Consider the following 20,643-nt stretch of genomic DNA (forward strand, 5'->3'; position numbering starts at 1 on the left):
GCAGGACAGGACGGCTACAAGAGGCCCCAGGTAAGTTAAACCTCTTTTTTCAAGATTACAGGTTTCATTTAAGCATTCCCAGCAACTAGTGATGCTTTCCTCCATATTCCTTCAGATTGTAAGCTCACAGGGGCAGGGCTCTCATACTTTTGAGTCTTGGAATTTGCTATACATTGTTTATCATGTTACATTGGTCACTGTAATTACTCTGTCTACAGACTCTGTATTATGTACCAGTGTCTATATTATCTACAGTGAGTTAGTGATCATATAAAAAAAATGAAATTAGGAGACACTTATCTGAACTGGGTAAATTTAAAATAAACACATGTACTTTGCAAATGAATATTACATCGGTACTTATCTCGCCATCATTTCCTCTCAGAAGCTCACCATTTTCTTCCAACAACAATTTCTTCCAAGCTCCGACAAGATGTAGTCGGAACTGGAAGCCTTAGGGCACATTTCTTCTAGATCAGTTTCTGTCAGTTATAACTGAAAGGACAACTGATGTGCAAGGTAATGTCCATCTTTCCATACAGCTCAAATGGATGACTCCCAGAATGCTATGGTGGGGGGAAAGGGCAGCTTTAGAATTCCAAGTAATAAACCTAGGTTAAGCTTCAGCGGGAGGGTGAGGCTACATACCAATATACAGAAATATATAGCTATAGGAAGTGTTTCTGAGGCTGAAACTGGAATATTTTAAATATAAAAATGGGTATACTGAATGTACTGCATTCTTCTGTATGTTACGGTTTCTCTTCATTGTATTGCTAATAAACTGTTTTAGAAAGGCAACTCAGTTGGCAGTATGTCTAGTGATGAGTCATTTTTGCAGTGTTAACAGGAGCACTGTGCTTGTATTTTTAAAACAAGGAGAATATCTAATACAACTAAACCTAAGTGTGCTGATGAGGCTTTGGTTCCCAATAAACCACAAGTATGCCAATTATTACAATTACTGCACTCTGGGCCAAAATACCCGTTACCTGTGTGTGCTGTAGAGCTCAGATTCTGAACGCCCACAAAGTGTGTAGGCCGCGCTGGCCTGCAGTCTATTACAGGCTCTCAAGGTGTTAATTCTAAAAGCCAATTACCTGAGCACAGCGGTCTGTGAAAATCAAATTAATTTATTAGCGGTACCGGTGTTCCAGTGGACAAGAACAGGCTTCTTTTCCTTAAACATATTCATCTATTCTTGTCTGGCCTTTGATTCGTCAATAAATTTAGGGACGTTATCCCCAGGTAACCCCGGAGTGGCAGTAAAACACAAGCTGGAGGAGGTGGTGAGCAAACTGCGCCCGCTGCTCTGCAAATATCACACACACCTCGGTGAGATGGATTTCTGTGGCTTGCCGTGACCTCTGGATCCAGCAACTGCTGTCGCCAACGAAGACCTACACGCCAGACGGGCAGAAGGCCGCAGCAGACTGTTAGAGGGGGCACGGCGAAGGGAACATGAAGTCTGTCCGTAACTGTATTTAAGTATGCTAGATGTCTTCTCAGTCTTGTTAAAGGTTAAGTGAAAGCATTGGTTGACATTAATACTTAGCAATGCTTCTATTACAGAGCTGAAATGGCATGAAAAAAAATATGTCTGGACATTATTTAAAGGAAACGTGAAGTTTTATTTAAAGAGAACCTGTACTGAGTAAAATTTAAAATAGACACATGAGGTAACTTCAAATGAACATTACATAGTTACCTTGCCATCAGTTCCTCTCAGAAGCTCACAATTTTCTTCTTACAGTGATCCCTTCCAGTTCTGACAACATTTTGTCAGAACTGAAATACACCAGTTGCTGTCAGTTATATATCAGTTGCTGTCAGTTACAGCTGAGAGGAGAACGGATGTGTCCATGTTTCCCTATGGCTCAAGTGGGCGATGTTACAGTTTAACAGTGTGCTGACCAGGAAGCTGTTATGGGGCAATAGCCATTTTCAAAATGGAGGACGGAGAATTCCATTGATCACAGAGGACAAACAGGACACAGGAGAGGAAAAATAGATTGAGGAGTAGACTAAACAGGAGGTAAGTATAACTTGTGTATGTTTATTTTGACTTTTAATGTTCAGTTCAGGTTTTCTTTAAAGGCAAACCGGTAAAGAGCTGAAGGGCATGCAGTAACCATTTCCAGCATGTGTAATCTTTCTTGTAAAACCAGCCTACATATTTTATCCTTCCTGCCTCTTCACCCTCCCCCCCAACAAAAACAAGTGACCTTTTTACTGCCTGTTGGATAAAGGGGTTCGTGGCTATTATAGTCACTTATATGTAGCATATAGTCCTGTCACTAACTCTCCCTCAGAGGAACTCTCAGTCTAAAGGTGGCCACCAATCCAATCGGATTATTGAAATTTTATTTGGTTTGATCCCATCAATCTGATCGGACTGGTTAGAAGGATTGTCCATTAGTGGTCACGAACGATCATTTACGACTGTTCATACGAAAAATCGTTCATAATCCGTTGTTAAGCAAATTGCATCATTAGTGGCCACCTTAATCCTTACCACAGCCAATCACAAAGAATTATACTCTCTGGGAGGGAAGAGTGTTGTTGCAGCTTGTGACCAATGTCTATACAAGGAGAACAATATGCAGGTATGGGCTCTAAAGTAACTGTAATGATTAAATGCATTTTGCGATGGATGCCCTCCATTCTGCTCCTGCTAAACACTGAACTCCACCTTCCCTGCCTCACTCTAAATCTGCTCGTTTCCAACTCTACCTTCAGGTCTTCTCAGCAAGTTCCTGCTTGGCCACGGCTGCCCTGCTTCATGCTACAGCTGCTACTCTTTAACAACCTTCATGTCTTCCAACCAACTTCCTGCTCTTCTACTGCTGCCCTGCCTCACTCTACTTCTGCTAAACATTCCAATTCCAGTTTTATGCCTTCCCAGCTACTTTATGCTGTCGTCCTCCTACACTATTCTTGATAAACTCAAGGATAGTGACTACTCCTGCCTTGCTGTGCATTACATCTGCTACTCTCCAACCCACCACCCCCAATGTCTCCTCAGCAAGTTCTTGCTTGGCTACTGCTGCCCTGCTTCATACTACGTCTGCTACTCTCCAACTCAACATCTTCCAACCAACTTCCTGCTCTTCTACTGCTGAGCTGCCTCACTCTTCTGCTAGACATCCCAGTCCACTTTCATGCCTTCCGAACCACTTTCTGCTGATCCACTATTCTTGATAAACTCTCTAAAGGTGGCCATACACTGGTCGATTTGCCATCAGATTCTAACAACAGATAGATCGCTCTCTGATCGAATCTGATCAGAGAGGGATCATATGGCCACCTCCTTTCCTGCAAACAGATTGTGAATAGATTTCATAGATCGCTCTCTGATCGAATCTGATCAGAGAGGGATCATATGGCCACCTCCTTTACTGCAAACAGATTGTGAATAGATTTCATAGATCGCTCTCTGATCGAATCTGATCAGAGAGGGATCATATGGCCACCTCCTTTACTGCAAACAGATTGTGAATAGATTTCATAGATCGCTCTCTGATCGAATCTGATCAGAGAGGGATCATATGGCCACCTCCTTTACTGCAAACAGATTGTGAATCGATTTCAGCCTGAAACCGATCACAATCTGTGGAGCTGCCCCCCCCCCATACATTGCCTGCTCCGGCCGGCGTGAGTGCCCTGGTCTTCTCCGCTCCGGCTACTGAACTCCCTGTCCAGGGCAAGTTTAAACAGTAGAGGGCGCTCTACTGTTTAAACTTCCTGCCGGGACAGGAAGTTCTGTGTAGCTCTGGAGCCCGAAGCGGAGAAGACGACCAGGGGACTCGCACCGGCTGGAGCAGGTAATGTATACCGCTATATTGCGTCAGTCATTCGAACGCCGCTAACGACGCACTCCCGACCCGCCGGCGGCAGAGAAAAATCTTCCGCACGGATGGGTCGATGGGAACGATCGATTGCGGACGGAAATCGATCGTTTTGTCAGCGGTGTGCGCGGCGATTTCACAGCAGTTTCGATCACTGATCGAAACGGCCGTATATCGGCAGGAAAATCGTTAGGTGTATGGGCCCCTTAACTCTGCCTTCATAGATCTTACCAATCATTGGCTTGCTCTTCTGCTGCCATCCGTCTGCACTAAGCTCATTCTAAACACAAACACCATATGCTGCTGTGTAACTGTTTAAGAGGATAAACGATTTGCAATCCCTGTAAATCTAAGGAGAAAACAATACAATAAACTCCCGAAAACTGACAGTAGGACCTACCTTCCCATCTTCTGTATAAACATTTTCATTGTAGCCCTTCACAATGGTTCGGTCAATGAAGAGGCTGCGCATCACCACAATCACTTTCAATACCTTGCCCAGCGTCACCTGCAAAGGTAGATCGGAGAACGTCAACTCACGAAGAGTGCAAAGATCTCAGCTTACCTTATTATTACACAAAGTGCCATATGCAAGTGCCCCTGATTAATAGAATGCAGCAGAAAACAGGTGTGTGCAGTATTTGTAAAGGTCCAGACATCTCCTAGGATTTCCGTTGACTTGTGGACATTGCTTGCTCCCACAGAGGAGGGCAGGATCTCGCAACCAGCCCATTTAAAACTGACAGGAGGTGGTTTCAACTTCCTCCTCTATCTGCAATGTACTACGTTACTTTCATCAGCAGATTGTACGCAGGTTAAAATTGAGCCAAACCTATATTTTGATTGGCATGAAACTTTCATATAAGATGTCTTTATGCTCATTTTATTAAAAGGACAACCATCATAAACATTTGTAAAGTTTAAAATATATACATATTAAATGTGCATTTCTCTCAGAGTAAAATGCACTATAAATTATTTTTTCCACATTGCTGTCACTTAACCCTCTGGGCGATACAATTATATCGCCCAGGAGGTGGCGCAGCACTATTTTTTAAATTTTTTATTTTTTAAATCATGTAGCGAGCCCAGGGCTCGCCACATGATAGCCGCAGCGCAGCGGCATCCCCCCACCCACTCCGATCGCCTTCGGCGATCAGAGTAAGCAGGAAATCCCGTTCAGAACGGGATTTCCCGCTGGGCTTCCCCGGTCGCCATGGCGACTGGGCGGGATGACGTCATGGACGTCGTGACGTCAGAGGGAGTCCCGATCCACCCCTCAGTGCTGCCTGGCACTGATTGGGGTCGGGGAGGTGTGCGTGGCACGGCGAGCGGCGGCGGCGATCGGAAGTTACACGCAGCTAGCAAAGTGCTAGCTGCGTGTAACAAAAAAAAATTATGCAAATCGGTCCACCAGGGCCTGAGAAATCCTCCTGCGCGATATACCCCGAGCTCAGCTCGGGATTATCGCTCAGGAGGTTAAAGTAGTAAAAAGCTGACAGATCTGAGATGTTGGACTAGTTTCTCTCCTCCTGGGGAATGCTCAATAGTATCTTTATTTGTTACAAAAGCTCTCCCTAGAAAACAAAAAAAATGTCAGACGGCCTACCTACTTGTTTGCACATCATTTTGGCAGCTGGACTAAGCAACTGTGCATTTAGTAGGCGCTTTTGTGAATAAATACCTGGGAATCCCATATGAGGAGCTGGACTAGTCCAAACGTCTCCGATCTGTCAGATTTTCACTACTTACTGTAAAGGGGCCCGTACACTCAGCCGATTTTCTGGCCGACCGATCGATCCCGATCGATCGATTGTTTGCAAATCGGTTGGCCAATCGACCGATCGATGGGCGATTTCGATGGATTTTCATCGAGCTGGCAGGATGGAAAATTTAGGTCGATCTGATGAGATTGCTTATCAGTTTGCATTGGCCTTAAAGAGAATCTGTATTGTTAAAATCGCACAAAAGTAAACATACCAGTGCGTTAGGGGACATCTCCTATTACCCTCTGTCACAATTTCGCCGCTCCTCGCCGCATTAAAAGTGGTTAAAAACTGTTTTAAAAAGTTTGTTTATAAACAAACAAAATGGCCACCAAAACAGGAAGTAGGTTGATGTACAGTATGTCCACACATAGAAAATACATCCATACACAAGCAGGCTGTATACACCCTTCCTTTTGAATCTCAAGAGATCATTTATGTGTTTCTTTCCCCCTGCAGCTATCGTCCACTGAAGTGTCAGGCTGTTTCTTCCTGCAGAGTGCAGACAGCTCTGCCTGTATGTAATTCCTCAGTATGTGAAAGCCCAGCCAGGTCAGAGGAGGATTTATCCAGCTTGTAAAAGATAAGAGAGAAGCTTCCCTAATCTAAATAATACACAGGCAGTGTGCAGAGAGGGGCCTGGAGTGGGGAGATGCATCACAGAACCACAACACTGAAAAACTTGGCAGCCTTCCAGACACAGGCTGACAAGTCTGACAAGAGAGAGATAGGTTGATTTATTACAGAGATGGTGATAGTAGAACGTGCTGCAGTAAGCCAGAGCACATTAGAATAGCTTTTGGAACTTGTAGGATGATAAAAAACAGGATGCAATTTTTGTTACGGAGTCTCTTTAATGGAAATCTGATGGCAAAAAAATGCCATCAGATCGTATTTCAATAGATTTCAAACTGAAATCTATTGTAATTCTATCCAGGTAAAAAATGTTCTAAAAACGCATCAGATAGATCATCAGATGCATTTCTTATCTATCTGCTGCCAATCTGACGAGTGAATGGGCACCTTAAGTGACAGTGCCATAGGAAAAAGGTAATTGATAGTACATCTTACCGATGCTTATCAATCAATTCAGAATTAATTCAAAATCAATTTGGACAAAGTTTGCACTTACAAGGAATTTGACTTCCAAGGACATACAGGGTAGGGAATTGCAAGTCAAGTACATTATATAAGTTAAAGTCATAGCAAACAGGGTGAGAAGTATTCATTGTTTGCTCTGTACTCTTATGCGCTCAGTCCTAGCAGATCTAGCGTGGTTTTGCATCAAGCATGGCTACCACCTGAAGAAAGAAGCTGTTACTGTGTCTGGATGTTTTAGTTGCAACTGACCGGAATCTCACGCCTAAAGAGCGAGATTCTCACTCCTAATCTCACTCTTAAAGGGATACTGTAGGGGGGGGTCGGGGGAAAATGAGCTGAACTTACCCGGGGCTTCTAACGGTCCCCCGCAGACATCCTGTGTTGGCGCAGCCACTCACCGATGCTCCGGCCCCGCCTCCGGTTCACTTCTGGAATTTTAGACTTTAAAGTCAGAAAACCACTGCGCCTTCGTTGCCGTGTCCTCGATCCCGCTGTCATCATCAAGAGCGCACAGCGCAGGCCCAGTATGGTCTGTGTCTGCGCTGTGCGCTCTTGATGACATCAGCGGGATCGAGGACACGGCAACGCAGGCGCAGTGGTTTTCAGACTTTAAAGTCAGAAATTCCAGAAGTGAACCAGAGGTGGGGCCGGAGCATCGGTGAGTGGCTGCGCCAACACAGGATGTTTGCGGGGGACCATTAGAAGCCCCGGGTAAGTTCAGCTCATTTTCCCCAGACCCCCCTACAGTATCCCTTTAAAGAGTAAATAAGCTGGATGATGGAGTGAGCAGGGTGAGTAGCCAGAGGAAATCTTATATGCTCTCTTTCTGCACCAGCTAGCGTAAAGATCCTGCAGGGAAGGTAAGCTACAGTCAGTTCTTTCTCCATATCAGATGATGCGCTGCAGTCTCACCTTTTCTAGTATGAGCATGAACTGAACCAGCCAGCCATATAAAATGTCATGATGGATTCAATGATCGCAGTATAGAACTGCACCATTCATTTTTGTGGTAGTCCAAACTTTTTCAGCTGCCATAGATGTACCCAGGGTTGGATTTACCATAAGGCACTGTAGGCAGTACAGGCGCCTAATGATAGAACGTTGGCCCACTCCTCCCTCCTTCCCTTTGCAGAGTGTAAATGAGAGGTTACTCACCCTGCTGGCTGCATTTTACTGCCAAAATCTCCATTCAGTCATCATGGGCACATCTAGCTACTTCATACTGACAGTCCTCTGGCTACCTAATACTTGGGAGCACCTCTAGCGACTTAATATTGGGGATACTTCTGGCTACCTAATACTAAGGGGCACCTGTAGCTGCGTGTGATGGGAAAGGAAATAAAGGAGGCGTGACAGCTGAGACAGCCAACACTTGCGGTGCAGTTTGGTGGGGGTTTCTAGGTTCATGGAGGGCGGAGTCTAAGGTGCCAGGACATCCGTGCTTATAGGCTCCTGTGAGGTAAATCCGGGCCTAGATGTACCACTCATCCTTTGTTGCGTTTTCTTGATGGCGACGTTCTTGTCCCATTTTAAGTTGGAGTTTATGAGTGAAATCGAAATTTTATATGCATGTACTTTTTCACAATAGGTGTCCTTTAACTTTCTCTACTAGTGACCCCTCTCGTGTTTATCCAACTATGGCAGTGTCTTTTTTTGCACCGCTAAAGAGGATTGTAAGCCGGAAAGCTACAACACAGCCCACAGACACTGCAGCAAGGTCTGCTGAGACAGATCATACTGGCGTCCCAGTGGATTGTGTCAGGTCGCCCACAGACACTGCAGCAAGGTCTGCCGAGACAGATCATACTGGCGTCCCAGTGGATTGTGTCAGGTGGCCCACAGACACTGCAGCAAGGTCTACCGAGACAGATCATACTGGCGTCCCAGTGGATTGTGTCAGGTGGCCCACAGACACTGCAGCAAGGTCTGCAGAGACAGATCATACTGGCATCCCAGTGGATTGTGTCAGGTGGCCCACAGACACTGCAGCAAGGTCTGCCGAGACAGATCATACTGGCGTCCCAGTGGATTGTGTCAGGTGGCCCACAGACACTGCAGCAAGGTCTGCTGAGACAGATCATACTGGCGTCCCAGTGGATTGTGTCAGGTGGCCCACAGACACTGCAGCAAGGTCTGCTGAGACAGATCATACTGGCGTCCCAGTGGATTGTGTCAGGTGGCCCACAGACACTGCAGCAAGGTCTGCTGAGACAGATCATACTGGCGTCCCAGTGGATAGTGTCAGGTGGCCCACAGACACTGCAGCAAGGTCTGCCGAGACAGATCATACTGGCGTCCCAGTGGTTGGGTCAGGTGGCCCACAGACACTGCAGCAAGGTCTGCCGAGACAGATCATACTGGCGTCCCAGTGGATTGTGTCAGGTGGCCCACAGACACTGCAGCAAGGTCTGCCGAGACAGATCATACTGGCGTCCCAGTGGATTGTGTCAGGTGGCCCACAGACACTGCAGCAAGGTCTGCCGAGACAGATCATACTGGCGTCCCAGTGGATTGCGTCAGGTGGCCCACAGACACTGCAGCAAGGTCTGCTGAGACAGATCATACTGGCGTCCCAGTGGATTGTGTCAGGAGGCCCACAGACACTGCAGCAAGGTCTGCCGAGACAGATCATACTGGCGTCCCAGTGGATTGTGTCAGGTGGCCCACAGACACTGCAGCAAGGTCTGCTGAGACAGATCATACTGGCGTCCCAGTGGATTGTGTCAGGAGGCCCACAGACACTGCAGCAAGGTCTGCCGAGACAGATCATACTGGCGTCCCAGTGGATTGTGTCAGGTGGCCCACAGACACTGCAGCAAGGTCTGCCGAGACAGATCATACTGGCGTCCCAGTAGATTGTGTCAGGTGGCCCACAGACACTGCAGCAAGGTCTGCCGAGACAGATCATACTGGCGTCCCAGTGGATTGTGTCAGGCGGCCCACAGACACTGCAGCAAGGTCTGCCGAGACAGATCATACTGGCGTCCCAGTGGATTGTGTCAGGCGGCCCACAGACACTGCAGCAAGGTCTGCCGAGACAGATCATACTGGCGTCCCAGTGGATTGTGTCAGGTGGCCCACAGACACTGCAGCAAGGTCTGCCGAGACAGATCATACTGGCGTCCCAGTGGATTGTGTCACGTGGCCCACAGACACTGCAGCAAGGTCTGCCGAGACAGATCATACTGGCGTCCCAGTGGATTGTGTTACGTGGCCCACAGACACTGCAGCAAGGTCTGCCGAGACAGATTATACTGGCGTCCTAGTGGATTGTGTCAGGTGGCCCACAGACACTGCAGCAAGGTCTGCCGAGACAGATCATACTGGCGTCCCAGTGGATTGTGTCAGGTGGCCCACAGACACTGCAGCAAGGTCTGCCGAGACAGATCATACTGGCGTCCCAGTGGATTGTGTCAGGTGGCCCACAGACACTGCAGCAAGGTCTGCTGAGACAGATCATACTGGCGTCCCAGTGGATTGTGTCAGGTGGCCCACAGACACTGCAGCAAGGTCTGCCGAGACAGATCATACTGGCGTCCCAGTGGATTGTGTCAGGTGGCCCACAGACACTGCAGCAAGGTCTGCCGAGACAGATCATACTGGCGTCCCAGTGGATTGTGTCAGGTGGCCCACAGACACTGCAGCAAGGTCTGCCGAGACAGATCATACTGGCGTCCCAGTGGATTGTGTCAGGTGGCCCACAGACACTGCAGCAAGGTCTGCCGAGACAGATCATACTGGCGTCCCAGTGGATTGTGTCAGGTGGCCCACAGACAGTGCAGCAAGGTCTGCCGAGACAGATTATACTGGCGTCCCAGTGGATTGTGTCAGGTGGCCCACAGACACTGCAGCAAGGTCTGCCGAGACAGATCATACTGGCGTCCCAGTGGATTGTGTCAGGTGGCCCAGCATAGATGTCTGCTGTACGTTACAGACAACAAACGCAGCTTCTGAACAAACACTACGTATAATAGGTTATTGGATTTCAGTCTGGCTATATTAAGTTCTGTACAGATTCATTTCTGTGACTAGAGATGTACTCTAAAAAGTACCTGAAGTGGGTTTTAATGTGCTAAATTAAGTATGCCCTGAAGAGCTTATTACAAGGCTCTTGTAAACCCATTACTTGTATCCCTTTAAGTAGCACAGCTCTGCCAAAAGCCCACTGTAAAAATAACAGTTTTACCCCTAAATCTGAAAGCTGCCCCTCCTATCCTGGCTGGATAGTGTACTGGTTAAAGTGGACCTGAACTCTTCCACAGGACAGAAGGAAAACAGAGAAATGCACCCTGTATGTATTTGAGAGTTTAGCCTGTTTAATTCCCGCTCATCCGTGCCTAATCACAAATTTTAATTTGTTCCCTTCACTGTGTCAGCTGACTGCCACGGCAGAGATAATTTGTAAACACTGGATGTTAATAGGTCTGCTTCCGTGAAAGCAGGAAGTAGACAAACTGCAGATTTATTGCAGGATTTGTATCAGCTGTAACAAAAATGTTTTTCGCTAAAGGTTATGCTGTTGCTTATCTTTTAGAGCAGAGAGGAAGTTCTGAGTTCAGGTCTTCCTGTTCAGTAAGCCAGCACCTATTCAGTAAGGAGACTTTGGCCAAGACTTCCTAACACTGCTATTTACTGATCTTCATTTACTTGAATGGACAGTACTTAAAGGGAACCCGAGGTGAGATGGATATGGAGGCTGCCCTATTGCTTTGTAAACAATGCCAGTTGCCTGTCAGTCCTGTTGATCTTCTGGCATATGTACTGTCTTGAGTGGAAATCCTGGAACAAGCATATCCAGTATAACCTGAGTCAGAGTACCAGACCTGCATATACTTGTTCAGGGTCTATGGCTTAAAGTATTAGAGGCAGAGGATCAGCAGGACTACCATGCAACTGGTATTGTTTAAGATGAAATAATTATGGCAGCCTCCATCTCGCACTCACCTCGGGTTCCCTTTAAATGAAGAGTGCCGCAGCCGTCTGTCTGGATGTCTGCATGAACCGGCCCAAAGTAAAACCATACAACACGCTTGCCTGCAGGGTACACAGACAGAACAAATGCAACAGAAAAGCAAGTGGCCGGGACATATTGCTACGACAGAGGTGGAACAAAAGTGACATAACTTTTGGGAGGATAATCTTTTACAGCAGAGGGCGTTAGGACAAATAAGTGTTTGAGTGATTATGTGTTCTGGCAGTTAAGGAACACAAAGAACTATTTCTTTTTCTGGTTACATAGATTTCTCAAAATGCGTGGGGTTGGGGGAAGGGGTGGGGGGGCTGGGGCAGAGATCATAATCTGCCCAATCCATCTGGCAGATTAATTAGCCAATAAAGAATAGTAGCTGGTTGGAGATTTGTATTCCGCTCAGGTCTAGGAGACTGGCAGGAGGATAAAGACCCCTTTTTATCCTGGAAGACTGACGGCATGAGGCGCCTGGCATAGCGACGAGTTCCTTCCACTTGCAGGACTGGCTGCCCGAGTTTGCTGTGTTGCTGTGCCAGTGCAGACGGGCGAGGTCTGCCGGGGGTCAGTGAAGCCATGAATGGTTTGTGAATCGAGCTGGCACACTGTGTGCCCAGATGGCAGACTGATGAGATCTCTCTGTGCTGCTAAATGCCTCCAGAGAACCATCAGCAACGAGTTTAAAGAGAAACTCCAGCCACAAAGCTTATTGTAGTTTTTGGAGTGGGGTTTTCCAGTGGGAAGGAAAAGCATGTGACACCAGCAGGCAATACAAAGTAGCAGCTTATTTTTGGCTGAGAGTTCAACAAAGTTGCTCTTTTTATTGCCTGAAGAAGCAGGTTGATGCCTGCAAAATGCGTTGCCTGTTTAGAGCTTATTTGATTTAAGTCCGATTTATGCTGAATCGTGACTTTTTGAATCTATTCTTTGGGGGGAGGCAAGTCCACCATTACCTTCCTGTTTTAGTACATTTGACTATTTTGGCACCTCTGTTTCTGGTTGTTTCCCTACTGGTTTATCGGTTTGCACTACTGGTTTGGTTCCTGCTAATTGAGCCACTTAATAAGGAATTAGTGTTGATTAGTCATTTCCTATTGTATTTTCTGCTTCAAACAACTGCAACCGTGCAAGTCAACTTTTTTGGGTGTTTTTGTTCAGCACTTTCATTGTGCATGTCATTGTTGCGGCATCAGCTAATGAAGATTATGCAGGAATAAAAATAAGTTCTGCCACTGGATTCTTCCACAGAACTTCATAAACATTAGCCCTGGAGTTGGGTTTTAAATAAACACTTGCGGCATGAAGACCGCTGGAGGGTTGCCACGGCTGGTTTCTAAAAGAGATCCTGGCATCAGCTCTCATTTTCCCTGGCCCTCCTTCGCTCCTCTGAATAAATTCCCAACACAGGCCGGGTATGCAGGTGGCATGGGGACTTTGCACGTCTCCCCATCAGGATAGCTAATAAAGTGTGACACTGCCTTGGCAGCGAAGGGGATGGAATGACAGACTGCCATCTCCCCGAAAGCCCCAGACAGGAGGAGGAGATCAGTGAAAGAATAGAATAACTTTCTCTGTGAAGGGGAGCATAAAAAATATATGCATCCAAACGCTTCCCCCATCCACCAAAGGTAGTTCATTCCCCAAACAATTTCCTGTCCGTCGGCCTGATAAAAGTCGCGGGTCGGCAAACAATTATCCCTCTCTTGTCCTTTTCATACACGGTAGGTCAAGAGGCCTCAGAAGACTTAAATGCAAGGCCAGGGAGGAATCGGGTGTCGGAGTTAGCAGCAATGGCGTGCACGTCAGATACGTGGGCTGCTCGTGAGCTAATTGCATGTGAGAGGTGTTCGAGCACGGAAGAGTTGATGCAGCTGCATTATACCGTATGGAGCATTTAGAATTTCAGGACTTGGAACGGAAAAAGCACAGGGACACCGGGAGCCCGATCTAGCGCATTAAACAACAGGTAGTTGTAGGTAGTAAAAATATGATACGCACGAGTGGTTTGCGGTGTGAAGCAACCATTTGTAGAAGCATGTGGGGAAGTAGCGTCTACACTCGGCCTTGTGTCTGGTGCGGGTCGTGGCTCCAAAAATGTACTCTTACACTTGAAAGGGTGAAGTAGAACTCCTATTGGGGTGTTGAGGATACTGGGTGGGTGAACAGGAGGTGCCCCAGTGACTGCACAGCCCTTCACTAGCGGCCATTAGAGTCTAAAGGCAGCTAATGAAGGGGTTCATAGACAAAAGGCCAGCAGAGGGTTTGAAAATGTGTTCAAGGGGCAAAAGTATAAATGCATGAGGATTATCTCATACTTTTTTCAAGTATGAAACATGGGTTTGATTTTATTTCATGAGTTAACAGGAGGTCAGAGAAGGTAAGCCTATCAGAAGTAATAGATGTTCTGCACGGTGTTGGTCTTGTGATAAATATAGCTTTAGCCACTTCATATTTCAGGAGATTGCCGTGTTCCTTATAATAAAGCGAAGAACTGTAGTTCAAGACCAAGTCTAGGTTACAACTGAGAAGCTTCTTCCAGGTCTCAGACTACTGACAAAAAGTGGTCACTTACAAAAACAACATATAGTGGCTGGAAAGTGTACTGGTTAAAGGCACCGCCTTTGACATGGGAGACCAGGGTTCGCATCCTGGTTAGGGTCAGTACCTATTCAGTAAGGAGTTCAAGGCAAGACTCCCTAACACTGCAGGGTGGCCTCTAGAATGTACCCTTAGAGGCTGCAGCTCTTGAATCCTTTGAGTCCAACGGGAGAAAAGCGCTATACAATTGTTCAGATTATTAGATTATAGAAATTATAATAGGGACTGAAAATACTATTGAGGTTTATAGCGGAACTGTAACGATTGGGGAATTATTTCCGTGGTCAGCGCACAAGATGTGCGCTGACACTGCGGAAATCCTCCACAAGCATATAAAACAACAGAACCCAGCTTTGGTGCAATGCACCTGTAGAGGGAAATTCCCACCGGCAGATGGAGCTGTGAAGTGCAGAGGAACAACCCCTCTGCGCTGCCACAGATGTCAAATGGGAATAGTACGAGTTGAAGCAATGCAGGGCAAGATAGCCCTTAGAGAGAGAGAGTGAGCAGAGACAATGTATGTGTGTCCACCAATCTAGTCGCCACTTGGCGACGGTGAACACACAACAGCGGAAACCAAGTGGAAACGCATCCGCAAGATTGTCGATTGCCAATAGCGCCACCAGACTGAGTAAGGCAGAGCAAAGGAACAGACAGGACTAACTACACGCGGTCCCCACACGTTAAGCGTAATAGTGACAAAGCACATGCACGGTAGCCACACGAGAAGTGCAATAGCGACAAAGCGTACCAACCTTGACTAACCAATGTAAGACGAAAAAGAATAGAGAACGCGAACGCTTGCTAAACGGTTACCTCACCGAGACTACAGCAAGCGTTTGTTCCAGACAAGACAGACAGAAGGAGTAACCAGTAGCAACCGCAGCTCTGGCCTACACTCCCAGACAGAGTACAGAAGGAACCACCGCCACTACTGCTAGGGCGAATGCGTTCCACACAGACAGACAGATGGAGCAACCAGTAGCAACCGCTGCTATGGCTTGCACCCCTAAGACAGAGTACAGAAGGAACCACCGCCTCTACCGCTAGGGCGAATGTGATCCCAACAGACAGAACGATTTCCTGTCGCAACAGATAGACAGTACAAGGCAATACAGGTAACAAACAACCTGACTACGCTAGAAGGAATGCTAGTGCACTCCCAAGGAACTACTCTAAGATAATCTTAGGAAACAATATGCAGAGGGCTGATACTCATGGTAAGTTTTGCAGGATCAAACCTTTATGACCAGCAAGGAATTCTGGGAGGAAATGGTATTTATACTGCAAGCCATCAAAGGAAGCAGCTAAGCAATTTGCATGCCAAGTGGATGCAAATTCCTCACCAGAGCAGCAGCTCAGCAAGTTGCAGAGTGAAGACAGGTCTCCTTTCCAGGGACCTGCAGCACTCAGACCTACAAAATGGTCAAAAAGCTGTCTGCCTGTGCAGATAGCAGAGCAGATCATTACAGGAACTCTTTTTAAAACAAACCAACAAACAAAAAAATTGATCACCACATTGGTACCTTTACACTATGCAAAGAAGGCCCAGTCCTGTGTGTACTTCCCAAAACCTTGTCACATGTCAGATTGATCTTAGCCGAGGTTGGGGCTTCCTGAGCTGGAAATCTAGCGTGTGCACAGCTGCCCTGCTTTGGTGGGAGATCCAGACTGCTAGGTGATCGTGCTCGCACACAGATTGAGGCAATTCTCCTTCCTCTAGTGTGTGTACAGCAGCCCCCAACCTCCTCCTGTTCCTTGTCCTTCCCACTCACTCTGCCTGCTTCTGTGCACCCTTCATCAGCCCTCCTCTAACCCGCATTTTCACTGATTCAGAGTACGAATTCCTCTCTGGTGACAATCCTTAGAGCTGGAACACCCCACAAGGCAAAACTAGGCGGGTGCCTGGGGCCTAAAGGGTATCAAGGGGCCTGGTAGTCACCTTCTCTGACCACTACCACCTTAGATTACTAATAAGACTATGTGGGAGCTAAAACTACTATTTGCCTTGGGCCTCATTTTGTCTTAATCCTATTCATATTCTATTACTCTTTCACATTGATTGGATTAAAGGCCATCCAAGGTGAAAAACTAATAAGAAAAACCATTGCATCCCTCCTCCTAAAAATGACCTTTTAGATACCCACACAATTTTATTTTATTTTTAAATGTGATTGTTTTTACTGTTTCATTGTCTCTGCTCAGCGACACCTTCATTGATGTATGTCAGAGCTCAAATCTATGAACTATTGACCATTTTTATCGCTTTCCTGCTCTCAGAAGCAATTTACTTTGCGGAAAGTATTTTTATGGCTGCAATTCCTTATCAGTAAGGGTTATGCTATAGTCTGACCCACTCGTGACCCAGACAGAAATTGTCACTTGCATACCTGATTTTTAACTCTTTCAGGCAGTTAAAGAAGAAAAAAAATAAAAAACAGCCTAGTTATTTCTGCGATTGGCACTGTGCATATACGGCTATCTCATGTTACAGGTCACCTCGGTTGTCCTTTAAAAACAAATGAAATGAAAGCCCGGGTTACGGATTTTGCAATCACGGATTCTGAAAGTGGATTTCTGATAAAAGTGGTGATCCCTTTGAAGTGGTGCTCATTTCAGTTGATTGCCACTTTTCAGGCCTCTTTCACAGAAGGACGTTGCGGTTTGCTGCAACGTTAAAGTCGCAATGCAAATTACAACGCAACGCCCCAAAAAAGTCGCAACGCAACTTATTGCCCAGTTATCGTCGCATACAGTAGAGCATACAGGCAATGAAAAGTATGCTTCCAAGTCAGCACTTCCTAATAACGCTACACGTTACAAACGCACTGTGAATGTCGCACAGACTTAGTATTGCTGTGCGTTAGTCTGTGTTGAAACTTTTTTCTAATGTGCAACTTTGAGGCCTCTTTCACAGTGCGGCGTTAAAGTATGGCCATCTGAGAAGTGCCATTGTCTTAAAGAAATACTTACCCTTTTCTGACAAGTTCACCCTCTTCATAGATCAGCCGCTGCATATTTGTAAGTCTTATTTTTAAATTAGACAGGATGGTGACTACATTACAAGGCTGCCCAGGTCGCTAGACACTCCATATCAAAACATTTGGGGTTAGGAATGGGTTAAACGTGCCAGGAAAGATGATTATCTAGACTGCCTGGAGGAGATCCGCAAACACTGGCTATACCAGGGGAATCACCTTGCAGATCTTTGCAGTATTCATTATATTGTTTTACTACAAAGCTATGAATTTCAAGCATGTGAGTCTGCAGGGAAATGCTCCAGATCCTTATTAATAAGGAAACAATAGCTGGGCTCTTACCTGCCTCTTAATTTCGTTGCCCTGCTATGCACTGCCACTGTACCCTGGTGGCGCCCCCTGTGGAGGCAGGGTGAACAACTCTAGTAATGGTACAGGAGTCCAAGCACTGCCAGAAGTACCTGAGCTATCCTGAGCTCCAGCCAGTCCTTGAGGTCAAATGAAAATCAAACAGACTGAATATTGGATACAATTTATATTTGTGTAGGTTTTTGGTTTATGAATAGAAGTTTAAAGCAGGAGGATCAGCCATACTATGCCAGGAAAAACCACGAGTAGATAAATACTTGATCTACCTACAAAACACATGTATTGTACTGTCCACGTTTTGATTTCAGTGAACTTTCTATAGTAAATATAGTAAATTAATTCTGTTCCTGGCAAGGGGGCATGTCTTTTTCCCATAGTGTGAAGCTAAATCCTGATGTTATTTCCTCCTTTTACCACCCTGGCGTTCTATTAATTTCACCAGGGTGGCTGCGCAGCGGTATTTTCTCTTTTAAATCATGTAGCTAACCTATCGCTAGCTACATGATTCCCCCCTCCCTGCGGCGTCCCTCCCACCCCTCCGATCGCCGGCGGCGCTTTTACCCACCAGGAAATCCTGTTCTGAACGGGATCTCCTTTAGGGCTTCCCCGTCGCCATGGCGACGATCGCGATGACAGACGTCGTGACGTCACAGGAATTTCTGATCCACCCCTCAGCGCTGCCTGGCACTGACTGACCAGGCTGCGCAGGGGGCCCGGGGGGGGGGGGCCTCTTATGCGTCGGGTAGCAGCGGATCGGCGGCGAGCGCGTAAAACACGCAGCTAGCAAAGTGCTTGCTGCGCGGTTAAAAAATTTTTTTAAAAAAAAAATCAGCCCAGCAATGACCAAGCAGTGCCCTCCGGCGGCTATGGACGAGCTGAGCTCGTCCATACCACCAAGGAGGTTAGACAACTGAAGTGAGAAGAATATGGAGGCTGCCATATTTATTTACTTTTAAACAATACCAGTTGCCTGGCAGACCTGCTGATCTATTTGGCTATAGTGGTGTCTGAACAACACCAGAAACAAGCATGCAGCTAATCTTGTTAGATCTGACAATTTCAGAAACACCTGATCTGAGCGCAGGGTCATGTTGCAGCCTCAGCCTGTCAAGTGTGAGAGGCCAATCAGTGAGAAGCAGAAATGTGGGAGGGGAGTCATGACAAGCTTTTTCCTCGGCATCGACGAGACAATAGAGCCCGGGTGACTGAGAAAAGATAACTACAACAGAGACAGTTCTGAATAGATTGGAGAGCTTGCACTGCAGGGTGAGATTCTTGGCAGCATTACAAACACATTGCAGTGTTTAAATGGAATTTGATTTTGTGGCTGACAATCTTGCTTTAATTTAAAGTGGGATTCCAAACTGGCATAAAATATAACAAACTTTATTATCCTACTTTCCTTTTCCTACAAAGACACAGACGCAAGGAAAAAAAAAGACTGCACTTTGTTTTCAGTCTCATCAACTGCAATTAGTGTTCAAAGCACAATGTGGACAGCTTCCTTTGGCATGTAACTGATAAGTTTCAGAACATAGTGAAGCATAGTCCATTAGCAGTAAGTTTTCATGAAAAAAAAAGTCACTTAAAAAGGATTAGGAATGATCAATGAAATGCAAATATTTCCCAGTTCATGCAGAATTATGTAATTTTTAATGCAAATATATGTAGCTTGAAAATGGACCAATCAGTTTAAACCTGGGTGGGACTTGATGGGTCCATTTCAAGCTGCATATATATGCATAAAAATGTGAACTCTGACAGATTTGCATCTCACTGATCATCCCTATTCCACAACACCCACTGTGAACCTAGCCAAAGACTGAATTAGGCTTTTCAGTAGAAAGCGCAGGAGTCCACTGTTTAACCACCCTGGCGGTATTGACGAGCTCAGCTCGTCCAGGAAAAACTTGCTGAAAGCGGTATTGACGAGCTGAGCTCGTCAATACCGCCAGGGAGATTTCTTGTTTCTCTTCCCCGCCGGCTGCACTTTTCCCTCATCAGAGGGATTCCCCAGGATGGCTGGATGCCTGCCAGCACGCTGTGGGTAGCGATCTGTGCTACCCACAGCATACAGAACTAGCATCCAGCCACCCTGGGAATCCCTGTGCAGCCGGCGGGGCAGAGAATGTGTGGGGCTGTGCAGGGATTCCCCTTCTTTGTCGGCGGGTGGCTGGTGCGGGGATCCTCTCTGTGGGGGGGCCGGGGATCCCCGTACTGTGCATGCGGGGTGACCCTTTTGTGTGTGCGGGGGGGCGGGTATCCCCTTCTATGGGGCTGGTCTTGGCCGGTCGGGGACACCCCCTTCTGTGGTGGGGGGAAGGTGGGTGTCCCCATCTATGTGGGCTGTGGGTGGCCTCTCCCTCCTCTTCCCCATCCCTCCCTCTCTGTCCCCCGTGTCCCCCCCCCGTGTCCCCCCCGAGTCTCCCCCCTGTAAGAAGCCCTGATCTACTCACCTGAGGGCTTTCTCCTGCGGCGGCCACGATGGACACCCTCCTCCTCCATCGCCGAAGTCCCGGTCTGTGTAATTACAGTACGCGGCTTGGTGACGTCACCAAGCTGCGTACTGTAATTACAGAGAACACGAGACTTCGCGATGGAGGAGGAGGGTGTCCATCGTGGCCGCCGCAGGAGAAAGCCCTCAGGTGAGTAGATCAGGGCTTCTTACAGGGGGGAGACTCGGGGGGGACACGGGGGGGGACACGGGGGACAGAGAGGGAGGGATGGGGAAGAGGAGGGAGAGGCCACCCACAGCCCGCATAGATGGGGACCCCCACCTCCCACCCACCACAGAAGGGGGTGTCCCCGACCCACCACGACTAGCCCCCATAGAAGGATGATACCTGCCCCCCCCCCAATGCACACACAGAAGGGCCACCCACACGCACAGTATGGGGATTCCCCCCCCCCCCCCCCACAGAGGGGATCCCCGCCGGCCACTACCAGCCAGCACAGAAGGGGAGCCCCCCCCACAGAAGGGACACCCGGCCACAGTTAGGGGGCATCGGGGGCAATGG

The 20,643-nt window shown here is 47.2% G+C and overlaps 1 protein-coding gene across 2 annotated transcripts in view; it reads right to left on the minus strand.

Moving 5' to 3' along the window:
- The window catches only part of MED27 (mediator complex subunit 27), a 390,553-nt gene that overhangs the window by 73,657 nt on the left and 296,253 nt on the right, over window positions 1-20,643 (minus strand). For both annotated transcript variants that reach the window (XM_068248917.1, XM_068248918.1), the window contains exon 5: window positions 4,249-4,356. In XM_068248917.1, coding sequence (XP_068105018.1) covers window positions 4,249-4,356 — 108 coding nt within the window. The remainder of the gene's footprint in view (window positions 1-4,248; window positions 4,357-20,643) is intronic.

The sequence above is a fragment of the Hyperolius riggenbachi genome, chromosome 8 (assembly GCF_040937935.1).
Source record: "Hyperolius riggenbachi isolate aHypRig1 chromosome 8, aHypRig1.pri, whole genome shotgun sequence".
Lineage (NCBI taxonomy): Eukaryota > Metazoa > Chordata > Amphibia > Anura > Hyperoliidae > Hyperolius > Hyperolius riggenbachi.